The sequence below is a fragment of the Pseudophryne corroboree genome, chromosome 4 (assembly GCF_028390025.1).
Source record: "Pseudophryne corroboree isolate aPseCor3 chromosome 4, aPseCor3.hap2, whole genome shotgun sequence".
In the NCBI taxonomy this organism is placed as follows: domain Eukaryota; kingdom Metazoa; phylum Chordata; class Amphibia; order Anura; family Myobatrachidae; genus Pseudophryne; species Pseudophryne corroboree.
Window position 1 is genome coordinate 437,024,640 of NC_086447.1, and position 18,387 is coordinate 437,043,026.

General features: G+C 43.7%; 1 protein-coding gene across 2 annotated transcripts in view; it reads right to left on the reverse strand.

Moving 5' to 3' along the window:
* Positions 1-18,387, reverse strand: part of SNAP91 (synaptosome associated protein 91) — a 346,885-nt gene that overhangs the window by 189,734 nt on the left and 138,764 nt on the right. For both annotated transcript variants that reach the window (XM_063916907.1, XM_063916906.1), the window contains exons 5-9: positions 17,328-17,430; positions 16,495-16,588; positions 5,499-5,610; positions 1,144-1,250; positions 781-822 (exon numbers count right to left, since the gene is read on the reverse strand). In XM_063916907.1, the coding sequence (XP_063772977.1) occupies positions 781-822; positions 1,144-1,250; positions 5,499-5,610; positions 16,495-16,588; positions 17,328-17,430 (458 nt within the window). The remainder of the gene's footprint in view (positions 1-780; positions 823-1,143; positions 1,251-5,498; positions 5,611-16,494; positions 16,589-17,327; positions 17,431-18,387) is intronic.

An 18,387-nucleotide genomic window follows, 5' to 3' on the forward strand; every position in this document is an offset into this window, starting at 1 on the left:
GCATAGCTTTTTTTTTGGTGATGTGGGTTTGATTCAACCCAGGGAAAGCACCTGCGGCAGTTGGATGTTCTACCAGTGTTTGTGTTGGTTTCCCTCCAAGTTTTCTGGTTACCTTTCATGGTCCAGAGACATAAATGTACTTTAAGAGACTTCTGACTAAACAGAATATTAATACAGTTACAGATGTGTCCTCATACACCAAGGCTCAATGTGCCAGGCAGCAGGAGATGCCCAGTGTGGGTGAGCCACGCTGGGTGGTGTAGCATAGTGACTTTGGGGTTGATATATCAAGCAGAGAAAAAATAAAAAAAAGAGTGGAGAAGTTTGTCTGTGGAGAACCAATCAGCATCTCCCTATCATTTTATAGAATGTGTTAGACAAATGCTTACTCAAAGCTATTTGGTTGCTACTGTATGGGCAACTTATCCACTCTTTACACTTTTGAATACCTCAATGGGATTTTCTTTATATTTACATACTCATACCGCAGCTAAACCGCACTCAATCTGTCACAGTGATGCACGGAGATGGGTTGTTTGGAGCGACTGCGGTAAAAGTGTACGAGGACACACCTGTAATATACCAGATTGCCATCTTAAGCACAATTAGCATCAGTTAGAAAGGTACTTTGTGATCAACCAATTTTCAAATTAGAACTTCCGCAGTTCAGGAATAGAAAAATCAGTGAATAGTGATACCAATTTGTAAAATGTATCACAATATGTAATTTTTATCAATATTACAATCATGGCATGAAAATGACTAATAGGAATTGCTCACCTGGGTAAGGTCAGGGATATCTCCTTTGTCAATACCGACTTGCTAGAATACAAAAATATACATATTGCCATGTGTAATTATACTGTGAAATACTAGAACAAATGTATATACTACAATATCTAAGGCAATAAAAATTATTTTAAACAGCTTGTTAAAACACAACCCTAAATTCCAAAAGGAAACAAACCCAGACCAAGGGGAAAATCTGAAGAATTATTCAATAGAATATAAAATATGTATCACCCATACGCCAAGACAAAAGAAAGAAAAAAAATCCCCTATAAAAAAAACTGACTGACCAGCACACGAAGAATGACCGTCACCACGGTAGCATAAGCCATTATTTCAGGTAAAACAGCTTACCTCTGCGACTTTCATAAACTCAGAAACTCTGGTCATTCTGGTCAGGAATCGCTTATAAATTTCTAGTGCATCTTTGCATTGACCTTTCTTCATTTCAAAAAATTTCTCTGTGCATTAAAAAACACAAAAGAAAGAAAAATTCAGATCCAGTTTTAAGTGAAACTACTAACCACACATTAAAGAGTCTTCAAATGCTCAGATACCGTATTATGAAATAGTTTTGTTTTTCATTAGGAAATTACACTTAACTATTTCGCTGCTGAAGGTTTTTTTTACCTTTGTGCTCATCACGTTCCAACATCAATCACAGATTATTTTTTATGCATTAAGTATACAAATTATACTTTTTTCTGTAAATACCATTTGTCTAATTGCACATATTAACGAACACGTCAAATAAAGCGTAACCAATTGTCCAAAAGGTTATTGAAATTTCAAGAAAATGGACTATAAGCTATTTTTTTTCTTAATTGCACCTAATTCTGCACTTGAAAAGGGATGTAGTGGACATCCCGACGTACGGAATGTCGGTGGGCAGAATCCCGATGCAGGAATCTCGACAGCTGACATCCCAAACATAAGTAACAGGGGGAGGTTAGGTTTAGACTGTGGAAGGGAGGGTTAGGATTAAACTGCGGAGTGTGTGTGGTTAGTGCTAGGCTGCGGTAAGGGAGGGTTAGGGGGAGGGAAGGGGAAAGGTTAGGATACTTACCCTAAAAGGTGCCCATACACTAGACGACTGGTAAATGATGCAATCTCGTTAACGATTTCCCTTGACCTCCTCAGCAGCTCCCCGGCAGTCCTGGACATACGATTTTGTACATTCATAGATCTTAAGATCTGAGGAGTGGCCACATCCAGGAGCATGCTGTCGTTAACGATAGCTTCAGATCTTCCCTGCAGCAGGGAAGATCAGAACATCTGACCAACGACCTGCGGGACCGTGCATTGTTATCATTCACAGACACTGAACGATATGCACTATTATGAACGACCTGCACTATTATGAAAGACATGTCGATCCGTCGGAAACTGCTAAAACGCTCATAATATCGTCTAGTGTATGGGCACCTTAACAGTGTCGGGATTCTGGACTTTGGGTTTCCGGTGCTTAGAATGCCGACACCGGCATCCCGTACTCAGCCCCTTGAGAATACATTTTTATTTAAACACTAACCATATAGAAAGAATAACACAGCCTAATAAGACCTACTATTTAAACCAGGAAAACTACCACATTAAATAAGCAGTCTCCTTTTATTCTATTGGACACAATATGGGGAAACATCTGAGCTTTTGTTTCACCTCGATTCCCCATGTGGAATTGCTGTTTAAGACATTTCTGGTTATCCCAACTGAAGAGGCCATATTTTGAAAGAAAAAACTTCTTGCCCCATCTTTCTGTCTTGTGCAGTGGGGTAGATAGAGGTACTAGAATTTCCTCCACACACACACACACACTACTTTTTCATTTAATTTTTCTCTTTATAAACCAGACGTGACATTGTTACTTGTCAATTACCTGCACCTGCTGCCAGCAGTCATTACCGGTTGTCTGGACAGATGGAGGCAAAGTTACTGTCTTTTTTATTGTGCACTCCACCCATCGCTGCGAGGGACGACTGTCCCACTTGTCTTCCACAGTGAAGGGGTAAAATAGCAATCCTCTTTAAAATGCTATAACCACTTGACCTTTAGTATAAGAGCTATGCCAGCAACATTTAATCTACAGACTAACAAGATTAAAAATACACTGTAACTACTAATTTGTTGAAAATGAAGTTCAGTTTTTTTCTTCAACAAATTTCTTAGATTTTCCATGACAATATAGCCAAAAACAGACAAACCGGAATTATTGTAAACCAAACAATCCCCTGTATTTTAATGATATAATAGCCAGTCTATCTTACAGGTGACTTTCTTAAGAACACAAAACACAAAATGTTAAGTGTAAAGTGAACAACATACCTCCTAACACTGGGGAGCAGTGACTCTTTGCACGCAATGAAGGTTGCATGCACAAAATGGGCGTGGTTTCATGGTACAGGCGAAGCCTTGTAGTACGGGCAGGTATGGGGCTCTCTAGGCACTGTTAATTTGCCGTGCGGTTCATCACGTTCGGTGCCGCACCCACCACTACCTTTTCCCCTACAGGACATTGTGGCACACGGATGGCATGGTGGGACAGTGTCTGCAAAATGGTACTGCCCCACCAAAAATCACAATGATTTGGGTGGAATGGGGATGAGTGTTCTTAAACAAAGGAACAACAGAAACCTCTACTGGCAGTCATGCATGTATTTCTGGTTCATGTCGAAAGCAAATAACTGAGACAGAACTTCAATACACAAGTGATCCTTGTAAATCTGATTAGTTCTAACATTACAGTTCACATATTAAAACCATTTTCCCCCTTAATCACGTTTCACAGAAGGACGGCTGTGCATATGTCAATGGGTTTTACAATCCTTGTTTATGGCCTTTTATTAATTTTTTTTTTCTTTTTTAAATCTCTTTTCACCAGAACCGGAAATATAACCGGTCAGTCTAATAAACAGAGCACAATTTTATACACAAATACATAAAAGACATAGAAACATAGAATTTGACAGCAAAAACGAACCAATAGTGGCATCTAGTCTGCCCTTTTTTATTTTAGAACAGAGATTGAGAAGCACAGGTTTAAGCATGCTTTGCCAATGAGTGTATTGAGAAGCATCTCAAAATACTCTGTTTGTCTGTCCTCACATCCTGCTCTATACATGTAAAACTAAAGGGGACACCAAGATATGTCAGCTTATTATAGCTATACTGGTATGAAGATCATATAAAATTAAGAAATGTTGTACATTAAGTTGCTATAAATGATAATATTAACATATAAACATTAAAAAGTACCTCGTCACATAGGGCCGTGAACATAGTGCTGGGGCTTAGCAACACCCCTACTTTCTGGCTAGACAGATTCATCAGGGTAAATGGAAATCATTTAAAGTCCAGCCTTGGCCAAGTCACAGTACAAACTCTATTCACAGGCACCAACTTAGTCAGATGAGACTACACAGCTAACATTGCTTGGGTGGTTGGAGATGTGACAGTAAGTAAATAGTACAAGTGATGGAAGTGGCACCAACAGGTTGTTAACATACCAAAACTATTCTTATCCAATAAACTTTAATACACTGTAGTGCAAAATGCATTTCTGACCATCAGTTATCAAAGGTCTTTGGTGTACACACTGCAGGCCTGATGCAGAGTTGTCTGCAAGTGCTCTCCAAGATCCAGATGCAAATTGTGTTAGCTGAAAGAGTCCCCAACTCAAACCTGGCAACAATTTTAAGATGCGTGCTGGTCGGAAAGTGCATCATATGCGACTGGTTTACTCCAGCCACGTACTTCCCACATGAGCTCATATATTTTGTGTGCAAACATATACATTACTATGCATCAATTAAACACAAAAACCTAATACAGGTTGAGTATCCCATATCCAAATATCCGAAATACGGAATATTCCGAAATACGGACTTTTTTGAGCGAGATTGAGATTGTGAAACTTTTGTTTTCTGATGGCTCAATGTACACAAACTTTGTTTAATACACACAGTTACTAAAAATATTGTATTAAATGACCTTCAGACTGTGTATATAAGGTGTATATGAAACATAAATGAATTGTGTGAATGTAGACACACTTTGTTTAATGCACAAAGTTATAAAAAATATTGGCTAAAATTACCTTCAGGCTGTGTGTATAAGGTGTATATAAAACATAAATGCATTCTGTGCTTAGATTTAGGTCCCATTGCCATGATATCTCATTATGGTATGCAATTATTCCAAAATACGGAAAAATCCGATATCCAAAATACCTCTGGTCCCAAGCATTTTGGATAAGGGATACTCAACCTGTACCGCAATAACAACCCCCTCTCCATAGGGTAGGTACAATGTACACATATGGGCAGGTTCACACCCGCAGCCCGAGGACTACTTAGTAGGACACCCATCAGCCGCAGCATTACCGTAAAGATACAGTAGCGGCTGCAGCAAAAGTCACTACTGTTATAGTGCCCACCTCTGAATCGGTATGCAGTTAGCATACCTCTCGTCGGGATCCCGGCTGTCAAAATACAGACGCCGGGATCCCGACAGGGACACCATACCACCGCCGGTATACTGGAGAGGTAGGCGATTCCTCCTCTGTGGGTGTCCACGCCACCCATAGAGGGAGAACAGAACCAGTGGCATCCCGTGAGGCGGTAAAACATACCGAACACTCTGAATCACCCCCTTAACTGCAAACGATTCCAGTGTAGAACCAGTCAAAGAAAGCTAAACATACATATACTCACCCAATAAATTAATTATTCCATCATTATAACAAGCGAACAACTTGATAAGATCTTTAAAAAGAAGCATAAAAGCAGCATTTATAACACCATTTGTCAGTTCATTTGGATGAACCTGTTAAAAAAACAAAAAAAAAATACATAAACCATTTCACAAGTTGCTCTAACAAACATAAATCACAAGATCCTAAATTAACAGATAACAATTGCTGATAGATTACATGATGTACAGTACTGTAGACCATGCAACCCTGAAAGACACTCCTGTGGTAATTGTAGCATCATGTCTACATGTATACAAATAACCTACATACATTCACATATGAATACAGAAGAAAAACGTGTGTGTGGGAGGGTGTAACACACTGCACTCTAAAATCCCATTATACTCCCTTGCAGCAGCAACATGTGAAGACCTCTTCCAGTCTCTTTATCAATCCTGAAAAGATGCACAATATGTTGCAAAATGGATCCCGACTCTGGCACCACAGGCTATATGTTTTTACCACTGAACTGGAAAATAAATTTTTAATAAACTATATTAGAAATAGTATTTTTAGTTTAATTAACAAATTAGGTTACTATAGCTCTTTAAAAAAAAACCTTAGTTAAACACTATTTTAGCATGCTAATCAAGTACCACCCTATATCTGGAAATGGTTACTGCACTAGCCTGTATAAAATGACAAGGGCAGGGTTATGCAATAATAAAATGCTAAGTTATCACATACAGGGCATGATTCTGAGTCAGATGCAGCAACATACGTCTGTGACTTTATGCTAATACTATTTGTGTCTCCAGAAGCTGCAATTGTGCACAGTGCATCTTCAGACGCCACCATGGAAACTTGCTCCAGCCCTATGCTAGATACAGATTGTACGTCTGTGTATGGCCTCCATTGTGAATGATTACACGTATGTGTACACAACCAGTTCTGGGCCACTCCTGTAATTACACCTGTAGCACAAGCCATCTCCGTACGTCTGAATAGCCACCTCCCTGTCACCTCCTGGGAATGCCCAATACACTGCAACTCTGTACTAAAACAATAGGAAAACATGCTCTAGGGTACTAAACACAATCAATAAGTTACAATACACATATTGCACATGGGCCAGATGCTGAGTCGCACACACTGACTAAGGGCCTAATTCAGATCTGATTGCAGCAGCAAATTTGTTAGCAAATGGGCAAAACCATGTGCACTGCAGGGGGGCAGATATAACATATGCAGAGAGAGTTAGATTTGGGTGTGGTGTGTTCAAACTGAAATCTAAATTGCAGTGTAAAAATAAAGCATCCAGTATTTACCCTGCACAGAAACAAAATAACCCACCCAAATCTAACTCTCTCTGCACATGTTATATCTGCCCCTCCTGCAGTGCACATGGTTTTGCCCATTAGCTAACAAATTTGCTGCTGCAATCAGATCTGAATTAGGCCCTATGTTGGACGCTAAAGGAGCGGTTTTCTTTTATTTTGCAGATGTGTCAGAGTTCCGATAGAAGCACACAGGAGACACCTGGCCTCTGAAATGTCACAGATGACGTGGCCTGTTTTGGGTAGTGACAGGGAGGTGGCTTAGTGCAAGCACAGGGATGGTCCGTTTTGTTATAGTGCTATGAGAGGGTCACTGAATGTGGCTGCGTACGGAGATGCTCAACCGCTTACACAGCAGGACACACCCAGATGGAGAATCTGCATCTCCATTGGGCTGGTCCAAGTTGCGGAGACCTATGGTGCACACTAGTCAGTATTTAAGCATCTACAGAAGCAGACAGTGGGCACCTAATCCCTTGCACATTCGTACGCAAAGATGTACACCAGGGAAGACTTTGTGGCGGTATCTACATTAAGTCGCAGACAGGTGACTGCCAACAGATGAAGATATGGATGTGGCTGTGAATCAGCAACAATATGTCTATTATAACTTATTGAGTAGGTTTAGTATATAGTAGTTTAGTAATGAGTAGGTTTAGTGCTATATTAACTTATTTTATTATTGCATCGGACCTACCTTTCGTGTAATTTGGTAACGACAAGAGCAATATTTTCAGGCATAGTTCTTTGTGGGGTTGGCAAATCTACCCTTTTACCTGATCCTGCCAAAGGTGACCTTTATAGGTCTCTTGCACCACACAAAGTCATTCTACTGTCCCAGTAAACTTCATCTCCATATCTAAGAAGGACACTTCCTTGACCTGATCTTCTCACAGTTCTGCGTGCCCTCTCATCTCTCCAACTTGGCTTTCCCACTCAGCAGCCATAGTAGTAACATATGATAAAAATGCAGGTATGGCCTAGTCTGCTATCATGACATTAGTACTTCAGCTGCAATCCTGGACAGTTATCTAGCTATTACTTTAGTTTACATTACCCCATAAAGTGTAAAAAAATAAAAATAAAAATATTACCGGAAAAAAAAAAAATACAAACCACACGCCTTGTACATGTGCTAAAAACAAAAAACAAAATTGCAGTCAGATTTTTTGCTATTTTCAGTAACTCGTACACATATGGCAGTGACACCTTACACTGTAACCAGAAATAGGAGCCTGGACTGCCTGGGCGTTTGCAGATTTTGGACCTTATTCAGTAAGGATTGCAATTTATGCTAAAAAGCAGTTGCTGCAATCAAATAGTTGCTGCCCAGAAATAGAGAAAAAACGCCCATTGCAGAAATTGCAAATGCATCGCAATATGCGGCCTGATCACAAAACCATACGCAATTACCAGAACATCGAAGATTCTTCCTATCTGCGCCAGGCAAGGTCGTCCACAATTCTTGCGAAACAAGAGGCTGGAAATGGTCATCGCCGACGACAGACACCCTCCTTTAAAACACCTGGGCACGCCTGCGTTTTTTCAGACACACCCAGAAAACGCCAGGTTTCCACCCAGAAACGCCGGCTTACTGTTACTCAAACAGCGGATACATTCCGATCACGATGTATGCAATTTCTGTTGCTATTTTTACTTGCGCGTGCGCAATGTCGTTCGATAATCGGCCGGACTGCGAGTCACAAATTTTGCAATACTTAGTGAATGAGGTCCTTTATCAAGACTATTGCGCGGTTGGACAATCCTAGCCTATTCTTCCATTAAATCATTACAACCATTTTATTTGATTAGAAGAAAAAATAAGAATTTACTCACCGGTAATTCTATTTCTCGTAGTCCGTAGTGGATGCTGGGGACTCCGTAAGGACCATGGGGAATAGCGGCTCTGCAGGAGACTGGGCACAAATAGAAAGCTTTAGGACTACCTGGTGTGCACTGGCTCCTCCCCCTATGACCCTCCTCCAGACCTCAGTCAGGATACTGTGCCCGGAAGAGCTGACACAATAAGGAAGGATTTTGAATCCCGGGTAAGACTCATACCAGCCACACCCATCACACCGTACAACTTGTGATATGAAACCCAGTTAACAGCCTGATAACAGAGGAGCCTCTGAATAGATGGCTCACAACAATAACCCGATTAGTTAACAATAACTATGTACAAGTATTGCAGACAATCCGCATCCACTACGGACTACGAGAAATAGAATTACCGGTGAGTAAATTCTTATTTTCTCTGACGTCCTAGTGGATGCTGGGGACTCCGTAAGGACCATAGGGATTATACCAAAGCTCCCAAACGGGCGGGAGAGTGCGGATGACTCTGCAGCACCGAATGAGAGAACTCCAGGTCCTCCTCAGCCAGGGTATCAATTTTGTAGAATTTTGCAAACGTGTTTGCCCCTGACCAAGTAGCAGCTCGGCAAAGTTGTAAAGCCGAGACCCCTCGGGCAGCGGCCCAAGATGAGCCCACCTTTCTCATGGGATGGGCTTTAACAGATTTAGGCTGCGGTAATCCCACCACAGAATGCGCCATCTGAATAGTGCTACAAATCCAGCGCGCAATAGACTGCTTAGAAGCAGGAGCACCCAGCTTGTTGGGTGCATACAGGATAAACAGCGAGTCAGTATTTCTGACTCCAGCCGTCCTGGAAACGTAAATTTTCAGGGCCCTGACTACGTCCAGCAACTTGGAATCCTCCAAGCCCCTAGTAGCCGCAGGCACCACAACAGATTGGTTCAAGTGAAAAACTGAGACCACCTTCGGGAGAAACTGAGGACGAGTCCTCAAATCTGCCCTATCCATATGGAAAATCAGATAAGGGCTTTTACAAAACAAAGCCGCCAATTCTGAAACTCGCCTGGCCAAAGCCAGGGCCAACAGCATGACCACTTTCCACGTGAGATATTTTAAATCCACAGTCTTAAGTGGCTCAAACCAATGTGATTTCAGGAATTCCAAAACCACATTGAGATCCCAAGGTGCCACTGGGGCACAAAAGGAGGCTGAATATACAGAACTCCTTTGACAAAAGTCTGAACTACAGGCAGTGAAGCCCATTCTTTCTGGAAGAAAATCGACAGAGCCGAAATCTGGACCTTGATGGACCCCAAATTGAGGCCCAATGTCACTCCTGCTTGCAGGAATTGTAGGAATCGACCCACCTGAAATTCCTCCGTCGGGGCCTTCTTGGCCTCACACCACGCAACATATTTTCGCCCAATGCGGTGATAACGTTTTGTGGTGACATCCTTCCTGGCTTTGAGCCGGGTAGGGATGACTTCCTCCAGAATGCCCATTAAGATCCGGTGTTCAACCGCCATGCCGTGAAACGTAGCCGCGGTAAGTCTTGGAACAGACAGGATCCCTGCTGCAGCAGGTCTTGTCTGAGCGGCAGAGGCCAAGGGTCCTCTGCAAGCAACTCTTAAAGTTCCGGGGACCAAGCTCTTCGTGGCCAATCCGGAACCACGAGTATAGTTTCCACTCCTCGCTTTCACATGATTCTCAGTACCTTGAGAATGAGAGGCAGAGGAGGAAACACATAAACCGACTGGTACACCCACGGTGTCACTAGAGCGTCCACAGCGATCGCCTGAGGGTCCCTTGACCTGGCACAATATCTTTTCAACTTTTTGTTCAGGCGGGACGCCATCATGTCCACCCGTGGGCATACCCAACGGTTTACCCGCCTTTGGAAAACTTCTGGCTGAAGTCATCGGAGAATCCTTGTGGCTTCTGCCATCGCCATCCTGCTTCTTGTGCCGCCCTGTCTGTTTACATGGGCGACCGTCGTGCTGTTGTCTGATTGGATCAGTACCGGCTGGTTCTGAAGCAGGGGCCTTGCTTGACTTAGGGCATTATAAATGGCCCTTAGCTCCAGAATATTTATGTGAAACGAAATTTCCTTGGAAATTTCTTCCCTGTGTGACTGCACCCCAGCCCCGAAGGCTGGCATCCGTGGTCACCAGGACCCAGTCCTGTATTCCGAATCTGCGGCCCTCTAGTAGATGAGCCCTCTGCAGCCACCACAGCAGCGACACCCTGTTTCTTGCTGACAGGGTTATCCGCTGTTGTATCTGTAGATGGGACCCGGACCATTTGTCCCACAGGTCCCACTGGAACGTCCTTGCGTGGAACCTTCCGAATGGAATTATGCTTCGTACGAAGCTACCATTTTTCCCAGGACTCGTGTGCATTGATGTACCGACACCTGTCCTGGTTTTAGGATGTCTCTGACTAGAGATGACAACTCCTCGGCTTTTTCCACAGGAAGAAACACTCTTTTCTGGTCTGTGTCCAGAATCATTCCCAGGAACAGAAGACGTGTCGTCGGGACCAGCTGTGACTTTGGAATATTGAGAATCCAGCCGTGCTGTTGTAGCACTTCCCGAGAGAGTGCTACCCCTACTACCAACTGTTCTTTGGACCTCGCCTTTATCAGGAGATCATCCAAGTACGGGATAATAAAAAACTTCCTTCTTGCGAAGGAGTATCATCATTTCGGTCATTACCTTGGTAAAGACCTTCGGTGCCGTGGACAACTCCAACGGCAGCGTCTAGAACGGATAGTGACAGAACTGTACCACACCTCTGAGGTACTCCTGGTGAGGAGGGTAAATGGGGACATGCAGGTACGCATCCTTGAAGTCCAGGGAGACCCTGTAATCCCCCTCGTCCAGGCTCGTAATAACCGCCCTGAGCGATTCCATCTTGAACTTGAATCTTCTGATATCAAAAATTCAAGTATTTTAATTTTAAGATGGGTCTCACCGAACCGTTCTGTTTCAGTACCACAACCATTGTGGAATAGTAACCCCTTTCTTGCTGAAGGAGGGGCACCTTGACAATCACTTGTTGTGATTATAGTGTTGAATAGCCATCAACACCGCCTCCCTGGCAGATTTTAGGAAACGGCGGGGGGGAAGAACGTCTTGAACTCCAGCCTGTACCCCTGAGATACTACTTGAAGGACCCAGGGATCCCTGTGAGAGAGCCCACTGGGCGCTGAAATTTCTGAGACGGGCCCCCACCGTACCCGGGTCCGCCTGAGCAGCCCCAGCGTCATGCTGTGGGCTTACCGGACGCAGGGAGGACTTCTGCTCTTGGGAACTAGCTGTGTGCTGCAGCTTTTTCCTATACCTTTGCCTCTCGGCAGAAAGGATGAGCCTCTAGCCCTCTTGCTTTTCTGGGGCCGAAAGGACTGTACTTGATGATACGGTGCTTTCTTTTGTTGTGGGGTAACCTGTGGCAAAAAAAGTCGATTTCCCAGCAGTAGCTGTGGAAACGAGGTCTGTAAAAACCATCCCCAAACAGTTTTACCCCATTATAGGGCAAACTTCCATGTGCCGATTCGAGTCGGCATCGCCTGACCATTGCCGAGTCCATAACCCCCGTCTGGCGGCAATGGACCTAGCGCTTATTTTTGATGCCAGCCGGCAAATATCCCTCTGTGCATCACGCATGTATAAGACCACGTCTTTTATATGCTCTATTGTCAGCAAAATATTGTCCCTATCCATAGTTATTTTCCTACAGGGAATCTGACCACGCAGCGGGAGCACTGCACATCCATGCTGAAGCAATGGCTGGTCGCAATATAATGCCCGAGTGTGTGACTATATCTTTTAGGGTAACCTCCTGCTTTCTATCAGCAGGTTCCTTCAGGGCGGCCGTATCCGGATACGGTAGTGCCACCTTTTCTGATAAGCGTGTAAGCGCTGTATCTACCCTATGGGGTGTTTCCCCACGTGACCTATCCTCTGGCGGGAAAGGGTACGCTGCCAGTAACCGTTTAGAAATTATCAATTTCTTACCGGGGGAAGACCATGCTTCCTAACACACCTCATTTAATTTCTCAAATGCAGGAAAAACTACTAATAGTTTTCTCTCACCAAACACAATACCCTTTTATGTGGTACCTGGGGTATAATCATAAATGTGTAATACATTTTTCATTGCCTCAATCATGTAACGGGTGGACCTATTTGGAGGGTACACTAGTCTCATCGTCGTCGACACTGGAGTCGGTATCCGTGTCGACATCTGTGTCTGCCATCTGAGGTAGCGGGCGTTTTTAGAGCCCCCCATGACATTTGAGACGCTGGAACAGGCCCAAGCTGAGCAGCCGGCTGTTCTGTGTCGTTGACCTTTTGTGTAAGGAGTTGACACTTTCACGTAATCCTTCCATAAGTCCAACCACATCGATGTCGACCCCGCAGGGGATGACAACATTTACAGGCATTCGCTCCGCCTCCACATCATTATCCTCCACATACATGTCGACACAGCCGTACCGACACACAGCACACACACAGGGAATGCTCTGATAGAGGACAGGACCCCACAAAGCTCTTTGGGGAGACAGAGGGAGAGTATGCCAGCACACACCAGGGCGCTATATATCACAGGGATATCACCTATAAAAAGTGTTTTCCCTTATAGCTGCATATATATTGTATACTGCGCCTAAATTGTGCCCCCCCTCTCTTTTTAACCCTTTCTGTAGTGTATTAACTGCAGGGGAGAGCCAGGGAGCTTCCCTCCAACGGAGCTGTGAGGGCAAAATGGCGCCAGTGTGTGCTAAGGGAGATAGCTCCGCCCCTTTTTCGCGGACTTTTCTCCCGCATTTTTATGGATTCTGGCAGGGGTTAAAAAGCACCTATATAGCCTCTGGGGCTACATATGGTGCCAGTTTGCCAGCCAAGGTGTCAGTATTGCTGCTCAGGGCGCCCCCCCCCAGCGCCCTGCACCCATCAGTGACCGCAGTGTGAGGTGTGCATGAGGAGCAATGGCGCACAGCTGCAGTGCTGTGCGCTACCTTGGTGAAGACTGATGTCTTCTGCCGCCGATTTTCTGGACCACTTCTTGCTTCTGGCTCTGTAAGGGGGCCGGCGGCGCGGCTCCGGGACCGGACTCCGAGGCTGGGCCTGTGTTCGATCCCTCTGGAGCTAATGGTGTCCAGTAGCCTAAGAAGCCCAAGCTGGCTGCAAGCAGGCAGGTTCGCTTCTTCTCCCCTTAGTCCCTCGTAGCAGTGAGCCTGTTGCCAGCAGGTCTCACTGAAAATAAAAAACCTAATTCTAACTTTCTTTCTAGGAAGCTCAGGAGAGCCCCCTAGTTTGCATCCAGCTCGGCCGGGCACAAAAATCTAACTGAGGTCTGGAGGAGGAGCCAGTTCACACCAGGTAGTCCTAAAGCTTTCTATTTGTGCCCAGTCTCCTGCAGAGCCGCTATTCCCCATGGTCCTTACGAAGTCCCCAGCATCCACTAGGACGTCAGAGAAATGTGTAAGAAAATACACACAAGCAAACCAACAACAATCTCTGGTGTGGATTAATAGACTGACAATGTTTAGGTCGACATGCATTAAGTTGACAGGTATGACATATGAACGAGTGACAGGTACAAAAGGTCGACACTGACATGGTAGACCCATGTTTTTTAGATTATTGTGTGCCAAACCTTTTTTACAGTTATCTGACCACCATCCAGTGGAAATTTCAACGCTCGCCACACTTCAGGCTAGGTGGCACGGAGCGTTATTACATTCGCCACAGGTTACTATTCCTAATAGATATTCACCTGGGAAAATCAAGCAGAAGTTAAAAAAAATGTGCAAACCATGTGTCGACATATACATTGTCGATCTATCACCGGAAACCCTTAAACAGTGCATGATAACGAATTCCATATTACCCTCATCTGATCTTGTTATTTATCACCGAATATTGCACAGTTCTATGATAACAAATTACCAACTATGCTCCAGCCAAGAAGATCCAACAGCTGGAAAACAATTCAATAAAATTGCATTATCACAAGCTGCGGACGCTGGACTGTGACCAAATCAAAAGAGAAAATGGTTTTAAAATGTGCACATTTAGTCACAAACCCACTATTGTCTAACATACTACTGCCGGTAAAATACACTGCACTTTCCTATAATGGTTCTTACATTTTAGAAGTAGCGTTACAGAACAGCGAGAGACCACAGTTTTAAAACCTGTCTTGATTTGGACGGCGTCCTTCATAATCGGATTACTTATAATCTGTACTAAAACCATTTTAATTGACATTTAAAGGCATCCTAACCAGTTGAATTATGAGTAAGCCATACAGAAATTATTTCGCTTTTCCATGCCCCTTTTCAGACTATCCTAACCTCAGTTCTATAGCTGGACTCCTGTACAATGCATAAATCCACATAAGGGCCCCCATTCCGACCGATCGCACGCTGTACTTCTTTGCAGCGGTGCGATCGGGTCTGGAATGCACATGCGCAGCTTGCAAATGGAGCACGCGTGTTATTGCCCGGCGACAGATAACACTGATAGCGAAGAAAGCGGTCGCTGTGGCAAGAAGATTGACAGCAGGAAGGCGTTCAGGGGCGTCAACTGTCCGTTTGAAGCCGTTTTCGGGGAGTGGTAAGAAAAACGCAGGCGTGTCCAGTCGAACGGAGGGCGGATGTCTGACGTCTAAGCCGTGACCATCATCGCTGGACCCGTTGCACAGGGTTAGTATGTCCAGGGCTGGTCTTGTTTTGTGTGAAACATTTTTAGCATAGCAGGGCTGCACAAGCGAACCCAGCCCTGCTATGCTAAAATACTCTCCCCCATAGGCGGAGATTAGTTGATCGCACAAGCAGCAAAAAGTTGCTTGGTGCGATCAACTCGGAATGAGGGCCAAGGTACAGGGAATGCAGCTAAAATACCCGCTGTTGGGATCCCGACGTTCATGAGGCAGATGCCGGAATCCCGACTGCCGGTGAAATACTAACGGCTGGAATCCCCCTAGAGATGCAACAATGGTCTTGGGAGCTGTGTATGGTTTATGTACTGCTTCAAGAATTTATTTAAACAATTTGCTTCTGCAGGGAATATCCCAGCCATTCTATTAGTTGGAGAGAGAACGTTTGCCCCTAAAATATAACAGAGGCCAGGTGGATGACACATCGATTTCAAAAGGGCTTTGCTAAATACCACTGACATTTGAAAACAGAGAATGTGTCTGTTCTTTTTTTCTATACCCTCATAACCTTTTCCTCCCTGTCCAGGACATGGTTTGGTCAATTTTACAAGGACCTTGAACTTGTGGTTACTAGTGCCCCCTGCTGTACAGATGGAGAACTTACAATCGGACTTACTCCCTTATTTGTTATAAAGCAGAGAATAAAACTGATCAGTAGCAGTGAAGGGTAGTCATGCAGCACATCAGAGGTGGAGAGTGTGCAATGTGCTCTGCATTGCAGGTTTTCCATCCTTGTGAAAGAGCTTTTGAGTACCTGCTCTGGGGACTCATGGGCATAGTATGAGTGTGACAAGTGGTGGTCAAAGGGCAGGTGGTCCTATTGCGGGATAAGTAGGAGGTCTCAGAGGCAGCCAGTGGAATTTTGGAGCAAGTGTGGAGCATTTTGAGATGAGTGATGTAGGAGGGCAGAGTTAATTTGAGATGTTTTTCATTCTTGAAATAAAGCAGCGTAGAAGCTATCCAGCAGAGGTCTCTACATGTAGTACGTACCGTGACCCTGTTGCATTAATCAATCTGTGTGGTTTACACAGGCAGGGGGTCTCCACTACTGTACATCAAATTATAGAAACCTCATTTCAGAATGGGGCTCATAGCAAATATAAATGTATAGTAATCAACAGATGTAAGCTTACATCAAACTCAAGCAGAGCATCGATCTGTTGCTGTAGTATTGGCATTCCCTTCAGCAGCTTTTCTGGCACCATTGTCCTCATTACTCCTTCAGCTCTGAAAAAAAAAAAAAAGTCTTCATGTTAAAGTAACAGTAAGAAATGGATATTTACTTTGAATGCGATAAAGCAGCCCTTTCTGTAAATGATCAGTAAAGATCATATATACTTTGCTGATGACTATCAGTACAAAACCGTAGTTCTCAATCATTTGTTACTAGGCCTATAATACACAAGTGAATAAAGTAGTTGAACAGTGTCCAGTAAATGAATACAACCACTACGTGGGTAGGGGTGGCGGGGGTTTAATGACAGACCAATGCATTTTCTTAGAAGTGCAATTCTGGTGGGCCAGGTCCTTACTCTGATCTTCTGTGAGTCGATTGGAACCCAAGAGACTGGACCTCCAATGCTAGGTCCTAAAGAGTTTTAGCTAAGGGCTAGAAATGCAGTGTATTGCCCCCCAAGTGAGCTAGTTTCCTACAGTAAAGTTATTACACAAATATTAGAAGTCTCCTGGATTGCTGTTCCCTGTATGAAGCATTTGCCTGCTACCTCCTGTTTCTCTGTGATCAATTCTTGATCATTTAAAAATACTAGAATTTATAGTAGAGGCATATTATCCTATACCTACTCTACAGCACTTTGTAAAAGGCGACACAAACACAGTTTAAGCATAAAAAACACAAATTATTTCCACAATTTCAAATGATTGTGTCATCTAAACTTAATTTCTGTAGGAGAATCACTGCATTAAAAAATAAAAATAAAAATAAATAAAAGGGAAACCGTCCTACCCCTTCTTTACCCTGGCGAAGTCAAATGCCATTTGTCGGTAGGAGAAGGCTTTTTCATTGAGATATCTACTGTAGCGCCTAATAAATGTTGACATGTCATAACCTGGAAGAAAAGAAAAAGGGACTTTTCATTGCAATGTATTGAAAGATTCACAGCAATGTCCTATAAGAAACTTTTACAACCCGACAAAGCTTGGCAAGTGCTTATCCTTAGGGAGGTTAGACTGCTTTAAAAATAATATTCTATATGCTAATCACGGTTTGAGATCTTCATGCTGCGAGTCACCTGCATGATACCAGAATTATAAAGCTGCCTTGCACACACACACACACCATTTTTAGGAATATTGATCTTTCTGCGGAACAATACACATACAAGAATACAAAGCTGACAAACCAGACAGTGAGCATGCACAGAAAAAAAAAAAAAAAGGATTCATTTATTAGGATAATAAAGTCTAACCATTTAGCTATACAATGGCTTTCAAGCACGAGGGTTGTGCAATACGTTTCTGGATGTCCAGTGCATAGGTAGAGTAGAAACAATCCCATCAGGATCCATCCACTTGATACTGTATGAAAAGATTGTCCTGAGCAAGATTTTTGCATGTTGGGTGCCCAATCAGCTGACTCGAGAGCAGAAGGAGACTTGGATGATTTGGAGCCGCAACATGCTGGCCAGGTGTGATGGCAGTCACTCAAACTCTGTCTGGGAGATCTATCAGTGGCCATGAATGTTAGAGCTCCAGTTTCTTCCCAGGGAACCGCAGTAGGAGGTGCACCACCACTGATATTTCAAAGAGAGCGCAGCATATTTAAGCAGATGTTGGCTTACTGGTCACGTAGCTATCGTACCACTTGATGCAAAAGAAGGATATACCCAGATGTATTCGAGTGCTAAGTGAATGAGGGTGCCTTGCTAAGCTGCAGCCACATTTAGAGGGAATTCACTCCCACTGTAACAGAGAAATACAACAAAATGGAGGCTGCGCTCAACATTGGAAAGAACAGTGATGGCTAATATCTAAATGTATCAATTAAAGAAAACAATTATACGGGA